At 39.8% G+C, this 20,951-nt stretch overlaps 1 protein-coding gene across 3 annotated transcripts in view; it reads right to left on the reverse strand.

The window, feature by feature from the left end:
• GRIP1 (glutamate receptor interacting protein 1) overlaps positions 1–20,951 on the reverse strand; it is a 481,467-nt gene that overhangs the window by 57,704 nt on the left and 402,812 nt on the right. For all 3 annotated transcript variants that reach the window (XM_055085186.1, XM_024122731.3, XM_055085185.1), the window contains 3 exons: positions 14,768–14,848; positions 3,248–3,317; positions 1,442–1,587 (listed from right to left, as the gene is read on the reverse strand). In XM_055085186.1, coding sequence (XP_054941161.1) covers positions 1,442–1,587; positions 3,248–3,317; positions 14,768–14,848 — 297 coding nt within the window. The remainder of the gene's footprint in view (positions 1–1,441; positions 1,588–3,247; positions 3,318–14,767; positions 14,849–20,951) is intronic.

Raw genomic sequence — 20,951 nt, forward strand, 5'->3', positions numbered from 1 at the left:
CTCTGTTCCTGCTACCAATTGAGTCAAAAGCTTAAAAGTTTAGAGTCAATTATGATTATTCCCAATCCTGTTTATGCCAGTTTTACTTGTTATTGTAACTACGTAATTTAATGAATCTTACATAACCTATGAAATATGAGTATACTGGATCTATGAAAAAATCAAATGCTTTGGAAAGATTCAATAAGGGGGATTATTAGGCAAAAAATCAACAGTTAATTACACAGAGGAAAAACTTGAAAACATTGGGGAAATAAAAATCTAGATGGAGTAAGCGTTCAGATTGCTTTAAATTCTTTAAATTCTCACTGGATTAAAGCAAAACAACACACAAAAACCAAACCTGGAAATCATAAACTGTATATTATGGGTATGACTTAGGCAAACAAGTCAAAAGACTTGTAATTACAATCAGCAGAAAGTGTTGGCTTCACCCATAAGATTGGTAAATTTTTAAATTAAATGTTTATGTTATAGATATATGTCACTTTCTATAAATCCCCACATTAGTTGCCTCTTTCAGTTCATGAACTTTCTTCAATTAGCTTGCGTTCTTATCAAAATCAGATAAAAGGGCGTCTGCTGCGGGGCTACTCAGATTGCTGGGTCTTGGCCCATAGCAGCATCATGATGAAGTTTGCCAGAAATGACAGTCTCAGGCCCCACCTAGGGTGAGCGCTCAGGAACTGTGTTTTAACGAGCTCTTCAGGTGATTCTGAGGCCTTCTCAAGTTTGAGAAGCACTGCTCTCCTGTATTCGCATATTACTGGAAGCACTAACAATGGATACAGCCCTTTTAGAAAGCAACATGGTACAAGACTCATCAGAAATCATAAAAATTCCCTTTTTATTTTGACTCAGTCACCCTACTTTTAGGAATATTTCCTAAGGAAATAATTCAAAAGAAAAAAAGTTGAATAAAGATATCCACGCATAAACATATCGCTTATTGTGCCACCTACAGTAATAAAACAACTGGGAGCAATCTAAGTAAGAAGAAAAGAATGGTAAATAAATTACGGGCAGTAAATTAAAATGATAGCTATTAAGGGTTTGTAAAATGGTAACATGTTTATAAAGCTAAGGAAAAAAGAGAACACGCACTGTGGTTATAATTACGTAATATAATAGTAACTAGAAAATGACCAGTTCTATTGTATTAGGGTGATATCAGGTGATGATTTAGTTTTCATCTTTAAAGTTATTTTAATATAGCTATAATGTTTATATACTGAAAATATCTTAAATATATCATTTAAAAGCACCATTATTTAAAACTCATACTACACTCTCAACGCCCAATTTAAAGACCCTCTTAACTACAAAAAACACTGCTGCATGTCACTAGCCAGCTGTTGTATGTAAAACACCAAGATCTAATATCTTTGGTGACAGACGGGCAGTTAGAGAAATCAGTCTTAACTAAGGAGGTTATCAATACCTGAATTATCTTCATCTTTGCGGATTTTCAGCTTCACCAAGTCTTCACACTGCTGGAGGATCTGAACTGCATCTTCCATGGAACAGTTGTCCAGCCTGATGTTATCTATGGCAAGTAATTTATCCCCAAGTTCCAGGGTTCCCGTTCTGATAGTAAAGGCACAGCAAATGCATGATTAATGATGAGCACTTAACCAGGCCATTTAAGAGGCATTTAGCACAAAGCAGCATTATGGTAGTCTTTAGAAGAAATAAGATTCTTCAACTTTTAAAACTGCATTTTATTGACAAATCCCCCTTTTCCAGTCTTAATTTGGATGGCTGCCGTGGCATTAAATTGCAGAGTATTAAAAAATATTTTTCTTCTGCTTTCTTCAATTAGACCAGGACAACCATATAAGTGTCACTCAGGAATTCTAAGGTTTCCAGGAAGGCGGGTAATGGGCCCAGGTTTACACAGCCCGGGTGTCCTTATGCTTCTCCAGATTGTTGCACCACTTCTGGCCCTTGGCAGTCCAGATACTAGGAGAGGATACAGGGAGTGAGGCAAGTCAAGGTGGGATGGACTTAGGGGAGGTCTGAGTCCTGGTGTCTCTGCTATTTCCACCTGCACTGGGGAACTCACTATGGCTGCAGTAGGGAGAAAAGGTGAATTGGATGTTACCTATCTGGAAGGTGGCCACTGAGAGTCTAATACTGCTTATGGACTGCTTCAGGTCTTGAAAGTTTTTAAAGTTCCATCATGAAATGAGAAAAACAATGAGAAGGTATATGTGCTTGCAGGTGCTTCTGTATGTATATGCACACATATCTGTAAGGAAGGTTATGTTTTGGTAAGAACCATCCTTTATGCATTATGTCTGTGACCGAGATTGCTAATTGCCTCCCAGAATCCATTCTCCCTTCCTTCTTCTGGGTCATCCCCTAAAGATACACACCCCAGACTCTCTCTGCACCACCCCACCTCCCTTCTATGGCTGGAAAATCACAATGACTGGAGAAGCTGGAGAGGACGGCAGAGCTGCTTCTCCAGCCCTGCGTTGCCTGTCTACCTCCCAACTGCTGTATGAGAGACAAACTTCTGTCTTGTTGGATCCACTCCGTTTATGTCTCCTTGTCACAGTATCTGAGCCTATACCTATATACCTAAGTTCATACAATGTCCTTCCTACTTTTTGAGTGTTAAAATATTTCTTTAATGAAATGACTGTGATAACAGATGTGGGATTTTTTACATCCTTAACTGGAAAATAAAAAGAAAGTTAACAGTCTTACATCAATATTCCTAATCACTTAAAAATATTTTTGATCTGTGAAACTGAAAGTTTGAGGCTCCCTGATTTTTGTGGTCTATGAACCAAAAAGGATACATAAACACTGTTTAAGGCTCAAGGACTTGGCTTGACTAAGGAGGACATTCTGGCATCTAGCAAAACTCTCCCCTAAGCTATTATCTCCATGTGGGGTGACTCTCATCATTGGGGCCACTTTCAGTTTTTCAGCGGCAAAAATGAAGGATGGAAGATGATCAGTCAAGGAGAGGCTATGTTGGACTCATGAATGACCCTAAAAAACATTTTCATGTGATTGTTGTCTGCACTGGGTGCAGAAATAAACTGACACCGGGGGAGATCTCTACATAGCCATTGACATTAGGGATGTCAAATATAATCGATTAATTGTGGCTGCCTGGAAAATACTGAGAATACCATGACCTATTAGCAAGGTTGTCTTGGGTGTGGAAGAGGTCATTTCTGCTGTAATTAAGAAATACGTTGGGATGAATCTGTAAATCCATCTTTCTTACCTGTGTGCCACACTGCCTTTCTTGATATCTGATATGACCAGAGGGTCTCCTGGTTTTCTACTGGATGGTGCTGTAATAATGAAGATAGAATAGTCACATCTTTATATCCACAATTCACCCACTACTGTACAGGTCTCACTGTATAGCAACCATTAATGCAAGTATAGTTTGTATGCAAAGCAAAGAGAATCAGCCAATGAATTTAAAAATACGCATATTACCCCATCTTGATATAAAAATATGTTTGTGTTAAAGTACTCATAAACTTGAAAACTAAAGCAAAGTTATTTTAAATCTGCAATTGGAGAAAGCAATTGAAAAGCTGCCCATCTGGATTAAATCTATTTCAATCTGTGATTCTCAAGAGAGGGAGGTGAAGAGTGAGGAGTCCAACAGAAAAGTGTATTAAAAGCAATTAGGGGGGGCTTCCCTGGTGGCGCAGTGGTTGAGAGTCCGCCTGCCGATGCAGGGGACGCGGGTTCGTGCCCCGGTCCGGGAAGATCCCACGTGCCGCGGAGCGGCTGGGCCCGTGAGCCATGGCCGCTGAGCCTGCGCGTCGGTGAGAGCCCCCCGTACCGCAAAAAAAAAAAAAAAAAAAAAAAAAAAGCAATTAGGGGCTCCCCTTAGTGGTACTTACATGTGATCCCTCCTCCTACCCATTCTTTCACTCCTTACCAGTGAGGAGACACCACTCTTCATGGGATCCTGCCATATTACTCAAGTGTACTGGGTGGGAAAGTGAATGAGAATCACTAATGTAAATTTTTTTTTTTCCCCCAGAAGGATATCTTTTGCTAGATAGACTGCAAATATTAAAATTTTGCTCACAAATTCATACCTAGAATGCTCTGAAATGTTCAGAAATCTGACTGATGCTATTTATATTTATATATATATTCATATTTAAACATGTATATGTAACTTTTATTGAGTTTATAGATAAATCTATTATCCTGCACAGTGGTCAGTTTTGGGCTTTATAACTTTTCTTAGGAATATTTCCCTTTGGTGATAATGAAATAATAATAATGAAAAGCCATTAGGAATGAGTCTACTTAGACTTAATCCTCAAAATGAACTGTAGTCCATATTTAAGTACAAAAATATCATCTTGACCTAGAAAGTTTATATTTAATTCAGGAGTTTGATAATTAAAATGAACATACCAACATTTATAAACAACAATTTGCCTCCAATAGGAGATGTTTTACCAACCTGAAGCCTGGAGTGATTTCTTTTTAAGGATCATTAAAAGGCGCCTAATGTAAGATTTTATTATAAACAGTCTGATCACCCCATAATAATCATAGAACCATATCATATCCCATAATCCCATCTGAATCCCAGGAAAATGTTTATGCACAAGAACAGATGGTTTAATATCGCAACACATCGTTGAAAGAAAAAGCAAACACATATACCAATACCTTATCCACTGTCTGAGTTAGTCCACAGTAAATGTTAATGGGACTTCATCCAATCATTATTCTTAGCTTCTAGCAAAGAATGCAAAACATTCTGTTCACTACAATTAATTCATAATTTAAACCTCCACTCAATGATTTGATATAATTCCACTAGAGAAATATAAACATCCAGCGGTTTTACTCATATTACATTTCAGAACAGCAAACTGTTCTAGGCACAGGGCACAAAAACAAAAACTTTGTTATGACCAGCAAATACAACTTTCCTAGCATCTGCCAATAACTTTACACGATATTTTTCCAAGCTTTAGTAACCATCACAGAGCACTCAATGTTTCCCTTGGTTTTTTAAAAAATTCATTTTCCATTGAAATGGACTAAAACAAAACAGTATAGGCAATGAAATACATCAAACCCATCTCTGTCATCCTTCCAACAGAGGAAAATAACACTGTGACCTCTGGACAAACCCACACAGCTTTGCAGAGAGGTGTGAAACTTCTAATGGTCTAGAGACATGTATGGTGCCCATTTCATGTTTACTACATTCTTCTCTTTCTCCTTTAATCAAGTCCATACTTGAGGTTTGAAAGGTTCATCAGGGTGGATGCCCATTGGAGTGATGAAGTTGAGCCCAAAAGCGGCTCCAAATCTGTATGAGCTCCTGACACTATCACTACCATGCTTACCAGGCACATTAAATGTGGCCATGCCTTTGGGGCTTCGAGGGCTCAGTCATGGTTTGCACACCCTGGCACCATGTTTTATTTTATTTTTCTTTAAAAAAATTTTTTTATTGAAGTATAGTTGATTTACAATGTTATGTTAATTTCTGCTGTACAGCAAAGTGACTCAGTTATACATATATAGACATTCTTTCTTTATATTCTTTTCCATTATGGATTATCATAGGATATTGAATATAGTTCTCTGTGCTATACAGTAGGGCCTTGGGGTTGTTTATCCATTCTATATATAATAGTTTACATCTGCTAACCCCAACTCCATTCTCTACGTTCACGTCTTTATTCCTGTCCTGCCCCTAGGTTCTTCAGAACCATTTTTTTTTAGCTTCCATATATATGTGTTGGCATACGGTATTTATTTTTCTCTTTCTGACTAACTTCACTCTGTATGACAGGCTCTAGGTCCATCCACCTCACTACAAATAATAGACATTCTTTCTTTATATTCTTTTCCATTATGGATTATCATAGGATATTGAATATAGTTCTCTGTGCTATACAGTAGGGCCTTGGGGTTGTTTATCCATTCTATATATAATAGTTTACATCTGCTAACCCCAACTTTCCAATCCATCCCTCCCCAACTCCCCTTCCCCTTGACAACCACAAGTCTGTTCTCTATGTCTGTGAGTCTGTTCCTGTTTCATAAATAAGTGCATTTGTGTTATATTTTAGATTCCACACATAAGTGATATTATATGTTATTTGTCTTTCTCTTTCTGACTTACTTCATTTAGTATGATAATCTCTAGGTCCATCCATGTTGCTGCAAATGGCATTATTTCATTCTTTTTTATGGCCGCGTAGTATTTCATTGTATATATGTACCACATCTTCTTTATTCATTCATTTGTCGATGGACATTTAGATTGTTTCCATGTCTTGGCTATTGTGAATAGACCTAGCACCACGTTGGTTATTTTTCTAGCCTGTATTATTTATTTATTTATTTATTAACATATTTATTGGAGTATAATTGTTTTACAATGGTGCGTTAGTTTCTGCTTTATATGGCTGAGTAAATATTCCACTGTATATATGTGCCACATCTTCTGTATCCGTTCATCTGTCGATGGACACTTAGGTTAGCACCATGTTTTGATCCTTCTCTGAGGAAGGTACAAACCAAGCATGCTTTGCTTGACTTGTAGTACTTTAAAAAATTAGTTGCCAACATTTAAAAAGTAGTAGATTTCATACAGATGTACAGTTTCTTTTAAAAAATTAGAGAGGCAATATGGTATAGTGATGAAGAGGCAAGACTTGGCAGCCAGAATGCTTGGGTTCCAAATCCTGCCTCTTCCACACATAAGCTGTGTATGCCTGAGCACATAGTGTTCAGACACCTTAGTTTCCTGGTCTGTGAAACGGTGATAAAGAACAACAGTGCTGATCTCATACAGTTTTTGTTGTAAGGATTGAGTTTTTCTATGTAAAGTGACTGGAGCAGTGCGCATACAATACACTACACAAGGGTTTATTATGATGAGTATCCAGCAACATTGGACTCACTTTCCCACTCTCTCCTTCAGATGGAGCCTTCCGTCTCTAATTTGCCATTGTCCTCATTGGAAGGATCTCACCTCCTGACTTGCCTCACCTCTGAGGGCTTTGTGACCCTTTGAGCGAGAATACATTAGCCCTCACTCAGTGCTTTGAATTTGCTTGGAGTTCTCCATTGAACAATTCTGTGAAATCCATTGAACTGAAGTTCACAGAGTCATCCATCGAACACATACTCATTGAACACCAACTATGAGCTAGGCTTGTCTGCTCTGGGCACTGGCCATGAAATCCTGGAGAAAAGCTGGATAAAAAGGGGAGACAGGGGGACTTCCCTGGTGGTCCAGTGGCTAAGACTCCACACTCCCAGTGCAGGGGGCCCCGGTTCGATCCCTGGTCAGGGAACTAGATCCCACATGCCGCAGCTAAGAGTTTGCATGCCGCAGCTAAAAAAAGAAAAAATCTCGCATGCTGCCTCTTTCTATTATGAAAGATGAGAAGTCAGTTCTCTTCTGCCTCTACATCACCACCACATTCAGACACAGTTCTTGTCCTCCCATTCTTCCAATACAGTTTTGTCATTTTTTGTAAAATCGATATTTAGCATTTACTTTAGTGTGATTGCAAACAGTACTAGAAGACAAGTCATGTTGCACGGCATGATTACCTGCCTTTTCTACAGGATATACTTTTTGTTGTCTTGATGTCTTTGTTGGCTTAATTTTCTTGTGTTTATCATGAATTCAATTCCTCAGATTTGTAATCTCTCAACATGTTATATCATATCAAGAATTCTATTAGAGGTTTTCAACCCATCTGGAATGTTTGCTTTCTAGGGTTACTACACAGACCTTGGGAACTTCCTTCCCACAGACCCTGGGAACCCAGAGTTTCTTTTCATTCCTGTTAAATTAATTAAAAAAAGGAGGCCATTAGACTGAGGTGGCTCTAATGCTGTGGTAGCCCAAGGAAGCCAACCAAAATCTAAGCTTTTACAAGGTTATGAAATCAAAATACTAAGGACAACCAGTCACAAACAGCCAACTAGGCTTTAAGTTACAGCTAGTTAAATAATTTCCTTTCTTTGCCTCTGCTCTTCCTATATCTGTCTTTCCCCAGACTCCCTGTTGGGGGAGCATTCCTAACTACTTCTGGTCTGGTGCTGCCAGATTTGAATCAATTTTTTTGCTCAAATAAACTCTTAAAATGTTTAATATGCCTCGGTTTACCTTTTAACACTCTCTCTTGCATCTTGGAGCCCTTGCATCCTGAATCCAATTCTCCCTCTTTCTGGCTTTACTCTCTTTTGGTGGTTGGTACACGTTCTCTGACAGCTTCCTGAGGAAGAGTGCATGGGAGGAGAGTATTTTGAATTCTTGCATAGTTGTCTTTTTTTTACTTCCACCTTTGCTAGATGGAGAATTCTAGGTTGGAAATTTCTTTTCCCTCAGAATTTTGAAGGCACTCTTCCATTGGTTTCTAGATTCCAGAACTGCTATTTGTTGAGAAGCCTGACGCCATTCTGATTACTCGGTTATTATTTGTGTTCTGATACACTGTGTGAAAACTGCCCACCCCCACTGGAAGCCTGTAGGATTGTCTTTTTCTCCCAGTTTTCAAATCTCATGATGACATGCCTTGGCGTGGGTCTGTTTTCATCCATAGCTCATGGACCCATATATCTGGAAACTTACATCCATCAATTCTAGGAAATTTATGAAAATATATCCTTGATGCTTTTCTCTCCTCTTTCTTTTTGTAACGTCTATTATTTGGATATTGTGTTATTTGGACTCGTATAATTTTCCTATTTAGTCTAGATTCTTCATTTATTTATTTGTTGTTTTGTCCTAATTTCTAGAAATCTTCCTCAACATTTTTTCTAGTATTTCTGTTGAAACTCCTTCATTTCTGCCATATTCTTACATTTCAAGATCTCTTTGTTCCCCTCTGGAGGCTACTGTGTAATAGTATTCAGGGCCTCCCACCCAGGGATACAAATGATGTTAATGGTCTTTTTTTTTTTCTTTTTAAAGTTTTCTTCTTCCTGCATGTGCTGTTTCTGTTTTTTTTCTTTGTTTTTGGTGACAGTCTTGCATCTTATATTCTTTCCTCCAAGTGCCTGTGTTTTTCCTAGCTGTCTGTTCACATCAAAGATGGTTCTGCAAAGTAGCTGTTTGAAAGCTTGGTGCCCCTGAGTGGGGCTCCTGGATTACGGTCGTCACTGTATAGTTCAGGCCAGACTGCTTCTTTGGGTCAGATGGCACTGATTCTTCCTCCAGCTCGGAGGGGATTAAGACTGGATACCTGGCTTCTTTGAGCTTCTGTGAGAAGACCAGCAGCCTCCTCATTCAGTGTTTCACTGAATCTCTCTGCTTTCAGAACTGGACCGGTACACTCAGCTGTGCCCTCCCAATCCAGAGACCCTCCCTTTCACGTTTTTCCAGAGGATAAAACTAGGCTCTGCCAGGAAGGGGAGGGGTGCTTGGCGGTTCTGAGTTGGGGAAGGCATCTGAGGGACTCATTCATTCTTAACAGACTTTCAACCAATCCCCCTGTCTTCTTAACTCTCCCATCACTCTTGCTTCCAGAAGTTCCTGATTCCACCTCTCTGACTTGCTGGGAGTTTAGGATGCAAATCAGGTTCACTGTCAGCTTTCCACTCTGCGTCTTTAAATTAATCTTCCTCCATATTCTTTGCCACTTCCAAATTTGGTTGCTGTTATCTATTTTTCTTTTCCTCTTCTCCTTATGAGTTTCTGCCTCCTGATAAATCTTATACTGTCATTTTAAAATGGGGGTTAGGGTTAGGAGCAGGGCTAAATGCGTGTTTTCAAGCTAGCATCTTTTGACTCACGAAGCTTTAAAATCACTGGTCGTCTGTCACTGTCAGAAACTGGTTCTCACAGTGAATTTGGATTCTTTTCTTCTCAAACAGTTGTTGGAAGAGGTAGAAAATGACAGTCCCTATCTTTCGTTTAAAACACTTTTTCTGTATCTGAAGACAGGTGAAATCTTCTGCAGTGTGAAGCTAATTAAATGTGAATAATTCCAAGAACATTCTATAATGTCTAGCCGTTCATGGAACTTACTCTGCTAGTCAAGGCACTTTGCTCCAAGGGCCTGATAAACTGTCCAAACTACACTGGAGAAGCACACACACATACACATACACACACACACACACACACACACACACACACACACTCACAATCATTCAGTTTTACTTTCATTGTAACCATATAAATATGTGCGTGTGTGTGTATATATATATATACATATATATATGTATATATATATATATATATATACATATATATATATATATATATACACACGCACATATATATATACTACCTGGCAAGTAAAACTGGTTATTTGATTTGAAATGGACCAGTGAGTAGAGTTTTTATTGCACAGTTGGCAAAAAACCATGAACCTTTCTCTTCTAAATACGTTTAAGACTTAAGGCGAAAATGACAGATTTGTTGTTCTTGTTATAAAGGCTGCTTTATGATTTTACAAAAAATAAAGCAAGCCTTTGTTCCTGCAGACAATTCAGTCACAACTAAAAAGGAAAGCCAACAAATTAACTGCACTCACAAAATGCTGTCTCTTGCTTTTCTAATATAGGATCTGGGAAGATTCATCAATCAGATGGTGACAGGGAGATGAGGGTTAACATGAACACAGCCAGTGTTAAGTCAGACAGAAAGGGTTTGAATCCCTGTTTGGCCTTTTATTAGCTCTGGGTCTTCGGGCAGCTTATCCAGCTGTGTAAAATGGGCACAGATGTTATAGGGCCACTTTCAGGATTAAATGAGAAAACACATATCAACTGCTTAGTGCCATGCACGGTACAAAGTAGATAAAACTCCCTTGTAATAAAACCTCAGAAGAAAACATCGATACCAAAAGATCTTTACTGACAACTACACATGGCAGAGACAACCACAGTTCTCTGACTTGAAAGGCAGGTGAGCTGCATTGGAGGGTATGGGCTCTGGTTTCTGATTGGCTGAGGTGTCAGAGCTTCAGGATGCTGCTTCTTGTCCCAAACTGCATCCTTCTGCTAGGCTGTTCTACTTTATTTGCTATAATAAATTACTCCATATCATAGCAATAAAATCTATAAAAGTAATGCCTGATGCTAATGTGCTATGAATGTCTCATCAGGAACTTATATGAAAATTAGTCTAAAACTGCTCACCCCATCCAAAATCAGAGGGACTCATTTCTCAGTCAATTAGGTATGAAGAGTGAGCCTTAAGCCAAGTGTGAAGGCTCTGATGGTACGCTTCCCGAGATGGAGGCCTATTTCTCACTACTCAGAGCCTTCACAAGATGAAGATACAGAAAGAGGACTTTGTATAAAGATAGTGAGAAACAGTCATAAACCCCTGTAGTGCCTCAGTTTCCCTAACAGTACCTGTGTGTGTATGAGTGAGAAGAGGGTCCTTTGATTTCCTACTTAGGTAGGATAATTACGATTGGCACTAAATTTTGCGGGGTAGAGCCTTGCTTAAAATATTTCATGAGGCTCTATGTGGAAAATAAATATCGATCATTATAATAATTAACATTCATTACAGTTCACAATGTGTTCTGGGCACCTTACATACACTAACTCATTTAATTTTTCTCAACAATGCTACAAAGAAGGTAATGAGCACGCCATTTTATAGACAAGGAAACTCAGTACAGAGGGGTCAAGAGAGTTGGGAAGTGGGGCGGTCTGGGCTCTGAGTCCTTGCTCTTCATCATTTTCCAAGTTCATGCTTCTTCAGTTCATGCAATAGACTTTGCACAAACATCTATATTCCTCATGGCCCTCAGAGGCTCATTTCCTGGAGGGCACACAGGTTAGAAGAACATTGTTTATAGACTCCTCATTCACTCCTTCAACAAAGACAGGGATTAAACAAGCATCTTGTATGTGCCAGGAACTGTGCTAGACCTCAGGAATTTACTATTTCATAACAATGAAAATGGATTCTGGTTTTTGTTTTTTTTTTTTTTCTTTAGCAAATTCTGCTTTCTCAACTGGCAAAATATGAGTATTCTCCACGAGGAGACACAAACTCAGGATGGTGATGATTAGTTGTGTAAATGGAGCTGGAGCTCTAGAAGGACTGACAGGCATGTTTGATGAGCTTACGTATCATTTCTCCATCCAGGAATGGCACAAAACTTTTAGCTTCCATGAATAGCTTTAGCTTACAGCTGGCTAAAATTCAAGCAGTTTTGTGGGGTTTTGGGATAGTTTCCATGATTGGGATTAAAATCAGTTTTAGTACGTATGTAACATCATCATAAAGCATAATTTTATATGATTCTTTATGTGAATAAAATATTTTGCAGTTGTGTGTACATGGCCACACTTGAAACAAACTGAACATATAAATACTGACTTTGAAAAAGGAATCTATCACAGGATTAGTTTTTAAAGGGATACTCTCCTTTACAGTTAAATTACATTTTTATGTATATTAATTTTTAAGAATAAATCTATTGCGAGTTGCCATATGATCCTTCAATCCCACTCCCGAGCATATATCTGGACAAAGCTATAATTCACAAAGATACATGCACCCCTAGGTTCATAGCAGCACTATTTACAATAACCAAGGTGTGGAAACAACCTAAATGTCCATGGACAGATGAATGGATAAAGAAGATATGGTATATATATATATATAATGGAATATTACTCAGCCATAAAAAAGAATGAAATAATGCCATTTGCAGCTATGTACATGGATGGACCTAGAGATTATCATACTAAGTGCAGTAAGTCAGAAAGAGAAAGACAAATACCATATGATATCACTTATATATGGAATCTAAAATATGACACAAATGAACTTATCTATGAAACAGAAAGAGACTCACAGACATAGAGAACAGACTTGTGGTTGCCAAGGGGGAGGGGGATGGGGAAGGGAAAGATTGGGAGTTTGGGATTAGCAGATGCAAACTATTATATATAGAATGGATAAACAACAAGGTCCTACTGTATAGCACAGGGAACTATATTCAATATCCTGTGATAAACCATAATGGAAAATAAAATAAATAAAACTGCTTTTCAAATAAAAAAGAATAAATCTATTGCATTAAAAAAGACCATCCTCTTAAGTAAAATTTGAGAGTAAAATTACAGTGTGGCAAACTGTGTGGTAAGAGAAGCTTCTGAGGAATAGGTATCTTCTGTAGATGCACCAGTAGTAAGCATTTCTAAGGACTCAAAACGTAGTATTGGGCCGTGGCACTCAGAGTGTCTTTACTGAATGGAGGCAGGAGGAAGAAAGAATGGGGTGGAAGCAGGATCTCTGCGCGCAGCCAGCAGGCTCTACACTGCGCAACTCCAAGAGGTACCACGTTCATGGCCAATTCTGATGGAATAAATGAATGGAATGGAATAGCCAGGATAAATGAGAGCAGGGTTAAAGTTACATGGGGGCTGCAGAAGCCACGTGGAGCCCCAAATACTTCTAAAATAGTAAGTTCTGATGAGCTCTCCCTTAATCTCAGCAAGCACAGCTGGTGACAGGACAGTGGCATATCATCTTTGCTTCGTCATGAACAAACCGAAAGGGGAAGCGACCCAGTTAAAGGCGTAAATGACTATAGTAGCAACTAGAATAGGTCTGGAGCCTCCAAAGTCCCATTTCATCTTTCTGCTTACTCTACAGAGGAACGTCAGATCCATCAGTCCTACTTTTCTCCCAGTACTGGGGGTTGGGGGAGATACAGGCTCTCATACATATGGCTTCTTGTTCTTAACATTTATTCCATATTGTAGTACCACTATTTTTGGTGTTGCATTAGATATATGTGATCTATTGGTTATTAATAAAACTTCATTTTCGATGTTAAATGTATATTATCAAAGTTGAATTGGACAGCTCCCATTTCATACACCCACTTGAGAACTCTTTGTTTTTGCCTTAGCCACTGATGTAACTGCTATCCGACAGAGTGTAGTGAGGCACCTTTATGTAGCCTCATCACTCTCTGGAAGGCACCACACCTTGGTTACAGATGTTGCTTCTAGGTCTCCTTTGGTCTTCATGCATTAATCATTTGCTTCATTTTCTTGGAGCATTTATGGATGAACTTAGTTAATGGATATTAAAAGCACAGAGACCTCAATTTCCATTCTATAAATTTCCACTGGGGCTCAAATTTTCAAAGCTTTTTTACCAAAGCAGTTATAAATCTAGAGCCTGAGGAAAAGAGGGAATTAAACACATTTATATGTCCTCCTTTTCTTTTTGGCTTGGTTACTCAGGCCCCTTGTACCATGGAGGAATTCAGGAAGTTACTAAAGAAAAAGACATTATTTCATTCTTGCAAAATGAATTATAGATGCATAGTGGACAGATGGGAAGATAGTCTCAATAGATTATTGTGAAAACTTAATCTATAGTATGTTAAAATGTAGAGAACCTCTGTTCCTTCATAAGCCATCTAATTATTCATGTGGGGTGTGTGAGACATATTTATTGAGTACTTACTCATTATTTGCCAGGGACTATGTTAGGTATATAAATATGCTATTTTATTTAATACTCTGAATAACCTACAAAATGAGGATATTTTGCAGATATTCTTATTTCCATTTTATAGGTGAAGAAACCTGAGACTGAAGAGAGTTACAGTAACTTGCCCCATTCACACAGCTATTAAGTGCTGGAGGGCGACTGGCTCCACATTTTTGTACCATTAGGTAGAAACTTGGCAATGAAACTTAAAACATTTGCCACACCTGTAAACCATTTGAGAATACACTTTTCTAATGTCCTCCTAAAACTCTGCATTTTAAAAGATATTGTACTTACAACTTATGGTTATTCCAAGTTCCACACTGTGTTTCTTAGGGAGCTTTACATGAAATGTTCCACTACTCGGGATGACAGACTCTGTAATTTCAAAACAAAAAAGAATGTGTTTAGAGAAGACTAGGAAGATTGGAGCACCAATCAATGAAAATGCATCAGGAATACTTGTATCATCATCATCTGTAGTTAAAGCTGTAGGAATTGACATAAAATCCTGATAAACTAAGCTCCTTGTGAAGAACAGACGTCCTACCCACAGGCAACAGTGCATAATTCACAGCAACAGTAGAGTACCATGTTTTTAAAGTGTGATTCAGACAGCATCTCCATCAAATTTACCTAGGATGCAAGTTAAAAATATAGATTCCTGAATCATCCCAGATCTGTGGCATCTGAATCTCTGAAGACAAGGCCTAGAAGTCTGCATTTTAAACATATTCTCCAGGTGATTCTTAGGTATACTAAAGTTGAAGAACCAAAAGTAGTTATATTCTTTTCTCCCCCAACTGTATTTTTTGCAGAGTTTATTATTCAGCCGTGCTTTCTTTTTTGCATTCATAGCTGGGGGAGATCGATTTCAGAAAAGATTTCAGTTAGCTGTGACGGTTGTTGATTTGGAGGAGGAGAGGTGTGTCTGAATTTGTAAGGTAAATGTGGAAAAGTACACTTAACGATGTAGAAGCGGGAGTGATACTCAAAATATCTCACAACCAGAATGGTCCTGACCACAACCAACCAGACTGAATGCTGAGCAGAGCTGGAACAAAGGGACCCAGGAGGTCCCACTGCACCAAGGATGACCCTCTAGTTTCTGGATCATGGGGACGTTTCAGGGAGGAGCAGGAGGGCAGGGGGTACTGGAACAGAGCGAAGCTGGGCTCAAATGCTGGCCAACCAGTAGAGAAGTAAGCTAATGTAGCAACAGAGAGGGAAGCGGTGTGTGCTGCTCGCCTCTCAACCTTGGATAGATCTACTGTGATTTTACCATGGCTTGACTAGTATTTGAGAAAGAAAGAATTGCTACATATTCTTAAATATATTCTTAAAATTCCTCTAACAGTCTGGGAGGCCTTCAATTGGAGACAAGGTTAAAATGGAAATATCCTCAGGAGAGATAACATCTATTCACACTCAGCAGCTAATGACTGTAATCCTTTCTTGAAGGTTTTAGAAAGGGGTGGGAAGGGTTGGCAAGAAACAAAGGAAACATTAGCATAAGGGGAGGCTTGTGGGATGGCGGAGTGAAACCACTTTTTCTGCCTGATTTTGCGCCAAGCTAGCTCCCAACCTCCACAAAGAATTAACTACAGCTCTGTGATGTGGGTACAACTATTCGGTCCTCAGGCCCCTAGTCCGATTTGTTAATCACATGTTTGACACGTTTTGAGTCTCTGCAAAGCAGAGGTGAAAGTTGGGGTGGCCTCATGGAACCAGAGTACTTCCTTCCTTGATCTGCCTTAACCTGCTCTTCCTGGCCTTTTCTACTTGCCCATGAAGTGTTTAGGCAGTAAACCTTTTATAAGACCAGAACCTGATCTTCCAACTCAGAGTAACTGCCATAGACAAACTGGAGCACACAGTAAAATTTTGATTTTCCTGGACCCTCCAGGCTTCTAGAAAGTCATCTGTAAAGAAGGTTCCCCAAACTGCCCTGGTAAGTTTCAGCCGGGGCTGCTGGGTAAAGGCAAGTCTGCCCCCCTCTGGCCTCTTCCTTCTCCCCGGTTCTTTCCTCACTTCGCTGGGGCGTGAGGGAATCTGTCGCCTTCTTCCTCCCTCTCTTCTTAATTCTCCTGTCCTGTCAGGTGTGGCCCCTTGAGTGTCACAGCTGTTGTCCTCAACTAAGACTCAACTAAGATGTGCCAGGAAGTAACAACATATATTTATTTGTTTATTCATGAAGAATTTGTATCCTTCCCATTTCCCAAGCGGAACTTGAGATAGATAAAATTAGTTATTTCCCCCAGTAGATTTCAAAAAGACTGGCTAATTTTAATATATTGGGGCAGAAAAAGAGAAATGAGGTCAAGTAGTAACCACCTCGGTATGCTTTACTTCCTTACTTCAGGTGCTCCAAGTATCACAAATATTTACTTCTAAAAGATCTCTCAAATCCTTCCTTTCATCTCTTTTCTGAATCTTTGTGAAGGCTAATTACTACCTCCTTCCCACCACCAAAAGAGAAAGTTTAGGAATTTGGAATTAGCATGCAGACTGGGGGCAGAGAAGGTATTTGGAAGAGGCTAGTTTGGCCCATACGCACCAATAGCCAGGCTGCAGAGAGAAGGCAGAAAGAAACAAGTGTACTTGAGGAGAGAGTGTGAGGTCTTGGAGAGAGCCAGTGGTTAGCCTTGACAGCCCCTGGGTCTAGCTCTTCTGGGGGCTTCCTATTCCCTGTCCTCAAAGGCTGTGAAACACCAGTGTGCTTCCAGGAAATGCCTCTCTTCTGTCTAAATTAGCTTGAGTGCATTTCTGTGGCTTGCAACTGAAAGATCTCTTAATGTCCACGTTGATCCAGTAGAGGAAATGGGATGGGAGCCAAACAGCAAGCCCCCATACAATGTTCGTGAGTGTAGCAGGAATAAATTTTCCATTACTTGGATGAAGTACGCCAAGTGGTCCATAAGTAAATGTATTAGACGTTTTAGAGGAACAAACAGCTTTGCTATTTAGAGAACTCATTTCATGTATGTTTGTTTCAGTGTTATCTGTTTTACGAAAACGTTCTCTGTGAAAGGGGAGGGGAGCATAATGTATGTATATGTGTATCCACGTATGTATATGACATCTTGCCCAAGATGCTATACAAGTGAGTCTTTGATTCATAAGGGCCTGGAAAACACAGAACTAAAATAGTTACTATAGTAACATTTTGCTTTACATTTAAAAAAAATATTTGTTTTATTTATTTGTTATTTTTGGCTGCGTTGGGTCTTCTTTGCTGCGTGTGAGCTTTCTCTAGTTGTGGCGAGCCGGGCTACTCTTCGTTGCAGTGCGCGGGCTTCTCATCGCAGTGGCTTCTCTTGTTGCGGAGCACAAGCTCTAGGCGCGCAGGCTTCAGTAGTTGTGGCACACAAGCTCAGTAGTTGTGGCTCGCGGGCTCTAGAGTGCAGGCTCAGTAGTTGTGGCGCACGGGCTTAGTTGCTCTGCGGCACGTGGGATCTTCCCTGACCAGGACTTGAACCCGTGTCCCCTGCATTGGCAGGCGGATTCTTAACCACTGTGCCACCAGGGAAGCCCTTGCTTTACATTTTTAATGTAGGGAATCTTGACCAAGATTAACATTGTTAATGACACTGAAGGAGACATTATCACTTCCTGGAAAACAGTAATAGATCACTTTTGACCACATAAGATTTGAAATATTTATAATGATGAATAAATATCAACATATGAATCTCTTTGATCAAGCTGTGGCTTCATTTTAATCTTAAATGTCAACGTGATTTATTTTCTATTTGGTAATTTCTCCCCCCATACAGTTACTTGGTTGTTAAAGCCAAGGCACATTTAATTTGGGGTTTCTTAAGGAAATAATAATAAAGAGGAAAAAGATCCAATATTTGGAGAAACAACAGGTTTAGAGTAAGTAAACAGAACATTTATTTTCTTAGACTCCCATGTGATTATTTTGTGCTTCCCTGGTTTTGCTTTATCTTTGTTAATACTGTAATTAAAAACACATTTGGGTAAACAAAGGCCTCTTTCTTTCCAACTGGTCTGCCTTTTTCTGCCCAAAGCATTCAGTGTTGGCACAGTCAGATAACCACCACATCACAATTCATCAACCTGGACACCCTTGTGAGATTTGAAAACATTAAGGAATTATAACGGGGGCAAATGTAAATGTTTAACTCCCACTCACACAGAGAAAAACACTGGGGATTCTAGTAATGATCGCAAACATCATTTGATAGGATTTTTCACTGAGGCTTCTTGCCAGGACAAAGCTGTATTTTTTCCAACAAAGTAACTTCAGCATTAAAGTAGAAACTTTAAGTATTCATGATATTGTACACTGGTATTTAAAAGACAGTATTGAAAAAGGCAGAATGTAAACTGCGCATATGCTATGATTATAGTTTTACAAAATTATATGTATGGTAAAGGACTTTGGTAAAGAAATATAAAAAAATGAACTTTTGTTTATTAGAATGATGGGGTTATAAGTAACTTCAGCATAAGAAAAATCCCTTTAACATTACTACAATTTGTTTGGACAGTGGTACCCACGTAAAGAGAGATGGATTTAGGCAAAAGTGTACTCACCGGCAAGCTTTTTAACCATTGTCTGTGTCGCTTAGAATGTTTATAAAATAGAGATAGGTAATCTCTCAGATCCAATAGTTTGAGAATTAGTGTCTGGGTATAATATATTTCTCAGAAAGAATTGGAGATGAATGGTGGTTCATATCCAGACAATTAGGAGTGATACACATAAAATAAAAATGCATGTATAGCACAAGTAAATACTTAGTAGACACTGCTATGGAGAAGGTCAATGGTGCTGGCCATTCCACTACTGGAATGTAATGAGTAGATGCTGCTCAAGATCCTACAGTGCACAGGATAGACACCTCCCCTCAACAAACAATGTCAGTAGGGCAGAGGCTCAGAAATCCTGCTGTTTCACGCTGGGAACCCTAATATCCTTTTGAAGAGGGAGTGTAGTACGATATGGAAAAGACAGGTGCCAAGTCAACAGTCCCGGGATCTACCATTCACTTTGCTGTACGACCTTGAGTTTCCCCACCTGAACCTCAGTTTCCCCATTCACAAATAAATGAAGGTATTGGATTATAACAGTCCTTCCGCCATGAATGTTCTACAATTATAAGAAGTACATTCTGGGGCCACTGGACAGCCTTCTTTGAAATGTATACCCTCAGTGCCATCTGACTGATCCTTATAAGGTCTTTCACTGGCTTCTGCTTGGCCACAGCTGACGGGAAGGGGAAGAGACCACACCTAAGCTGGGCCAATTAGATGCTTTTTCTTGGGAATTAGAAGTTAAAAATGGCTGGTCCTGGCTGGGCATGTTAGCAAGGATGGGGCGACCATGTTCAGTCAGAAGTCACAGAAAACTTGTACAGGGACAAAGGGAGCAGATGTGAAGAAACAAGCAGCACCAAGAGACCAGGAACCTCAGAGAAGCAATGGGTATGAAATCAATTCTTGGTGCAAACTGAAGTTCCTGATCCCAGTCCCTCAGGAGTGCCAACTGTACTTCATTCATTCATTCACCAAGTATTGGCTGAGAGCCTCCTGTATTCCAAGCACTATTCTGGGGGCTGGGGTACATTCTTGAACAAAAGGCACAAAGTCCCTGACATCATAGATTTTCCTACTGGAGAAGACAAGACAATAAACAAATAAACGTACCCCATAACATCATGGCATAAGAAGGGATAAGAAGAGCTACAAATCTGGGCGAGGGGACAGACAGTGATAGATGTCGTGGAAGGCTTCTTTGAGCCATCTGAGCAAAGATCTGAATGAAGTGAGCAAACCACCCCGACATGTTGGGGAAGAGCTGCCCAGGTAGAGGGAACAGCAACTGCAGAGAGACTTTGATGGGATTGTACATGTCAGGAGCAGCTAGTTCATACTCCCTCCTCATTCCACGTCCTGCCCTCCTCCTGAGAGATTTCACCATGTGGATGCTCCTCCTCTCACTTGGCGTCCCCCACTCCCAGACCTCTGGTTGAAGGATACTTGCCTCCACTCCGCTTCACTTCGCCAGCTCGCTACCCTGAGCCTTGCTTGACCTCTGAAATCTTAAACTCTAATATGCCACTTTGACCTCAGTCTCCTGGCTGTTAGCCTTCCCATTCCCTTCCTCTCACTCCCCCCATTTTCCTTCCTGAAGACTCCTAGGTCCTTAACTGCTCCCCTTTCTTTTCGTCTCTCATGCTGATCCTTGATTGATTTCCGTCCCTCTCTAAGCTAGATTCTTTCAAGCACAGGCAGTATGCGTAGTGCTTAGAGTGTGGCCTTTGGAGCCGCACTGCCTGTGTTAAAATCCCAGCCCTACCATTAACGTGAATCTCCGTTTTCTGGGGACATAATAATAGCAACTTTCTCCATTGCTGTTTTTTTTGTTTGTTTGTTTTGCGGTACGCGGGCCTCTCACTGTTGTGGCCTCTCCCGCTGCGGAGCACAGGCTCCGGACGCGCAGGCTCAGCGG

This window comes from Physeter macrocephalus, chromosome 6, assembly GCF_002837175.3.
Source record: "Physeter macrocephalus isolate SW-GA chromosome 6, ASM283717v5, whole genome shotgun sequence".
Taxonomy (NCBI): Eukaryota; Metazoa; Chordata; class Mammalia; order Artiodactyla; family Physeteridae; genus Physeter; species Physeter macrocephalus.